Raw genomic sequence first — 4532 nt, forward strand, 5'->3', positions numbered from 1 at the left:
TCTCGCGCCGCGGCGAGGTCACAGGGTCGCAGTCGCAGCGGCGGCCTTTGCTCTCGCATTGCAGCCGTTGCAGTTGCACGGGGATGGCGCTTGCGGGGTCGCAGTTGCACGGGGGTTGCAGTTGCGGGGTTGCAGTTGCAGCAGCACCCTTTGCTCTTGCTTTGCAGCAAGGTTGCAGTTGCAATTGCACGGGGATGGCGGTTGCAGGGTCGCGGTTGCACGGGGATGCTTTGCTCTGGCATCGCAGCAAGGCTGCAGCGGCAGGGGGATGGCGGTTGCAAGGTTGCAGTTGCAGGGTTGCGGTTGCACGGGGGTAGCGGTTGCAGGGTCGCGGTTGCAAGCTTGCGGTTGCACGGGGACGGCGGTTGCAGGGTCGCGGTTGCAGGGTTGCGGTTGCACGGCGATGCCGGTTGCAGGGTCGCGGTTGCAGGGTTGCGGTTGCACGGGGACGGCGGTTGCAGGGTCGCGGTTGCAGGGTTGCGGTTGCACGGCGATGCCGGTTGCAGTTGCGTGGTCGCGGTTGCAGGCCCGCGGTTGCACGGCGATGGCGGTTGCACGGCCGCGATCGCAGCAGCCCCCCCTTTGCTCCCGCGTCGCGAGCTTGCAACCGCCCCGCCCTCGCCGCCGCCGCGCGCCTGGAGCTCGCGACGCCCTTGACCTCGCCCCTCCCCCCCCCCCCCCCCAGTCTCCTCCCCCAAGGCCCCCACCACCTCCTTCTACCACGCCTGCGACGCCGCCACCGTCCAGCTCCTCTGCCTCGTCACCGCCTTCGCCCCGCCCCCGCTGACGCTCCAATGGCTGGTGGACGACCAAGCCCTCACCCCCGCCCCCGCCCCCGTTGAACCCGAAGCCGGCGGCGGCACCTTCCGCACCAGCGCCTACCTCAACGTCTCCTTGGAGGACTGGCAGGAGAAGACCTACGGCTGCAGGGTCACCCACCCCGCCTCCGGCAGCGTGCAGGAGGTCACCGGCCACAAGTGCTTGAGTGAGTTCCTCGGGGGTTCCCTTGGGTGGTGGCATCTCCGGGGGGTTCCCAAGGTGCCTTGGGTGGTGGCACCTCCATAGCTCCACCCCATGATGCCTTGGGTGGTGGCATCTCCATGGGGTCACCCCATGTTGCATTGGGTGGTGGCATCTCCATGGGGTTCCCATGTTGCGTTGGGTGGTGGCATCTCCATGGGGTCACCCCATGTTGCATTGGGTGGTGGCATCTCCATGGGGTTCCCATGTTGCGTTGGGTGGTGGCATCTCCATGGGGTCACCCCATGATGCCTTGGGTGGTGGCATCTCCATGGGGTCACCCCATGTTGCCTTGGGTGGTGGCATCTCCATGGGGTCACCCCATGATGCCTTGGGTGGTGGCATCTCCATGGGGTCACCCCATGTTGCCTTGGGTGGTGGCATCTCCATGGGGTTCCCATGATGCCTTGGGTGGTGGCATCTCCATGGGGTTCCCATGTTGCCTTGGGTGGTGGCATCTCCATGGGGTTCCCATGTTGCGTTGGGTGGTGGCATCTCCGTGGGTTGACCCCACGTGGCTCCGGGCTTGGTGGCATCTCCATGGGCTTCACCCACGTGGCTTTAGGGGTGGTGGCATCTCCGTGGGCTTCACCTCCGCCCCCTCCCCCCCCGCAGGTTCCCCCCCGGACGCCAGCAACATCCGCGTCTTCGTCCTCCCCCCGGCCCCCTCGGACCTCTACGTCTCCCAGAGCCCCAGACTCACCTGCCTGGCCACCAGTTTACCCAGTGACGAGGGACTGGTGGTGAGCTGGAGCAAAAGAGGCGGGGGCAGCCTCCGGCCCCGCCCCCTCGAGCTGAAGGCCCAGTTCAACGGCACCTTCACGGCCACCAGCGTGGTCCCCATCACCACCCACGACTGGGAGAGCGGCGAGACCTTCACCTGCACCATCAGCCACGCCGAGCTGCCCTCCCCCATCACCCGCAGCCTCAGCAAGAAAGCCGGTAGGGGGCGGGGCGGGGCGGGGCGGGGGGCGGGGCCTCCTTTGGGGGTGGGGGGTGGGGGGGCGCGGCGCGCGGAGGTCACGTTGCGGGGCGCGTATCGGGCCTGGCGGCGCGCGGATCTTGCGTCGCGGCGCGCGTCTTGCCTCGCGGCGCGCCCCGACGCGTTGCGGCGCGCGGATCTTGCGTCGCGGCGCGCGTCTTGCATCGCGTTGCGCCCCGACGCGTTGCGGCGCGCGGATCTTGCGTCGCGGCGCGCGTCTTGCCTCGCGTCGCGCCCCGACGCGTTGCGGCGCGCGGATCTTGTGGCGCGGCGCGCGTGTCTTGCCTTGCGTCAAGCCCCGACGCGTTGCGGCGCGCGGAGGTTGCGTCGCCTCGCGCGCGTCTTGCATCGCGTCGCGCCCCGACGCGTTGCGGCGCGCGGATCTTGTGTCGCGGCGCGCGTCTTGCATCGCGTTGCGCCCCGACGCGTTGCGGCGCGCGGATCTTGCGGCGCGGCGCGCGTGTCTTGCCTCGCGGCGCGCCCCGACGCGTTGCGGCGCGCGGATGTTCTGTCGCGGCGCGTGTCTTGCATCGCGTCGCACCCCGACGCGTTGCGGCACGCGGATCTTGCGTCGCGGCGCGCCCCGACGCGTTGCGGCGCGCGGAGGTTGCGTCGCATCCCGCCCGCCCTGCCTCGCGTCGCACCCCGACGCGTTGCGGCGCCCGCAGGTCCCGTTGCATCCCCCGCCCCTTGCCTTGCGTCACCCCGCCCCCGTTTTTCCCCCCCACCCCCACCCCACCCCTCCCCCCACTGACCCCTCCCCCTCCCCCCAGGCAAACGCTTGGCCCCCAGCGTCTACCTGCTGGCCCCGCCCCCCGAGGAGCTGAGCGGCACCCGGCCCACGCTGACCTTGACCTGCCTGGTGCGGGGCTTCTACCCCGCGGACATCTCGGTGGAGTGGCAGAAGAACCAGGAGACCTTAAGCCCCGCCTCCTCCGACACCCTCCAGCCAATCAAGGAGAAGGGAGGGGACGCCTCCTACTTCCTCTACAGCCGATTGGCCGTCGAGCGGGAGGAGTGGCAGCGGGGGAGCACCTACGTCTGCATGGTGGTCCACGAGGGCTTGCCCATGAAGTTCATCCAACGTAGCGTCAACAGGAACCCCGGTAAAAAGTGAGGCGGCGGCGGCGGCGCGGCCGCCATCTTGGCGGCGCGGCCGCCATCTCGGTGGCGCCGCCGGTCGCCGGTGGCGCCGCCGTCTCGGTGGCATGGCCGTCTCGGTGGTATCGTCGTCTCGGTGGCATGGCCGCCTCGGTGGCTCCTCCATCTTGATGGCATCATCGCCTCGATGGCGCCGCCATCTTGACGGCACCGCCATCTTGGTGGCACCGCCCCCTCGATGGCACCGCCACCTTGATGGCACCGCCCCCTTGACGGCATCATCCCCTTGACGGCACCACCCCCTCGATGGCACCGCCATCTTGACGGCACCACCCCCGCGATGGCACCCACCCCCTCGATGGCACCGCCCCCTTGATGGCACCACCCCCTTGGTGGCTCCGCTGCCTCGGTGGCGCCGCCATCTTGGTCCGCCCCCCCCCCCCCCCCAGTCTCGGGTGGGCGAATAAAGGAGAAGAAGTCAGGCTGGCGTCTGCCTCTGAGCGCCGTGGGGTGGGGGAAGGGGGGGAGGGGAGATGTTGGGGGCGGGGAGACAGCAGGGATGGGGGGGGTGGGGCGGGTGGACGGATGGACGGACGGATGAGGAGACATCAAACATGGCGGCTGGGTGGGTGGATGGATGGATGGATGGGTGGGTGGATGAGGAGACGTCAAACATGGCGGATGGGTGGATGGACGGACGGACGGACGGACGGGCGGATGGGTGGATGGACAGACGGACGGATGGGCGGATGGGTGGACGGACGGACGGACGGACGGCTGTCTGCGTGCGTGGACGGACGGAGAGGAGGGGGAGGTTCCTCCTCATCCTTGGGGGCAGCACCCATGGGACACGGAGGGCGAGCCAGAGGGGTGGGGCCGGGGACTCATGGGTGGGCGGGCGGACGGAGGGGCGTGGCCGGGTGGCGGGAACCCCCGGGAGCTGAGTGGCTGGAGGGGGCGGATGGTGGACCCCCATCCTGAGGCCACCCCCCCCTCCCCCTTCCACCCCCCCCCCCTCCGGGGTGGGGGAGGGGGTCCTATGGGTGGGGAGCAGGGGGGGGTGGTGATGGTTGGGGGGTGGGGGGTGGTTGAGGGGGTGGTTGGATGGTTGTTGGGTGGTTGGATGGTTGGTTAGGTGGTTGGTTAGGTGGGTGGTTGGGTGGTTGGTTAGGTGGTTGTTTGGGTGGTTGGTTAGGTGGTTGGTTGGGTGGTTGGATGGTTGGTTGGGTGGTTGGTTAGGTGGTTGGTTGGGTGGTTGGTTAGGTGGTTGTTTGGGTGGTTGGGTGGTTGGGTGGTTGGATGGTTGGTTGGGTGGTTGGTTAGGTGGTTGGTTGGGTGGTTGGTTCCATGGTTGCTTGGTTGGTTAGGTGGTTGGTTGGGTGGTTGGATGGTTGTTTGGTTGGGGGGGTGGGTAGGTGGTTCGGTGGTT

At 68.9% G+C, this 4532-nt stretch overlaps 1 gene segment (V, D, J or C); it reads left to right on the forward strand.

Moving 5' to 3' along the window:
• Positions 1-403: 403 nt before the first annotated feature.
• Positions 404-3119, forward strand: LOC148051909 (immunoglobulin heavy constant epsilon-like). The segment is given in 4 exon segments: positions 404-431; positions 686-985; positions 1636-1962; positions 2776-3119. Coding segments are annotated over 4 exon segments (999 nt in total).
• The last annotated feature ends 1413 nt before the right edge of the window (positions 3120-4532 follow it).

Source organism: Nipponia nippon, unplaced genomic scaffold, assembly GCF_047370975.1.
Source record: "Nipponia nippon isolate SJK-2023a ecotype South Korea unplaced genomic scaffold, ASM4737097v1 scaffold_51, whole genome shotgun sequence".
Classification (NCBI taxonomy): domain Eukaryota; kingdom Metazoa; phylum Chordata; class Aves; order Pelecaniformes; family Threskiornithidae; genus Nipponia; species Nipponia nippon.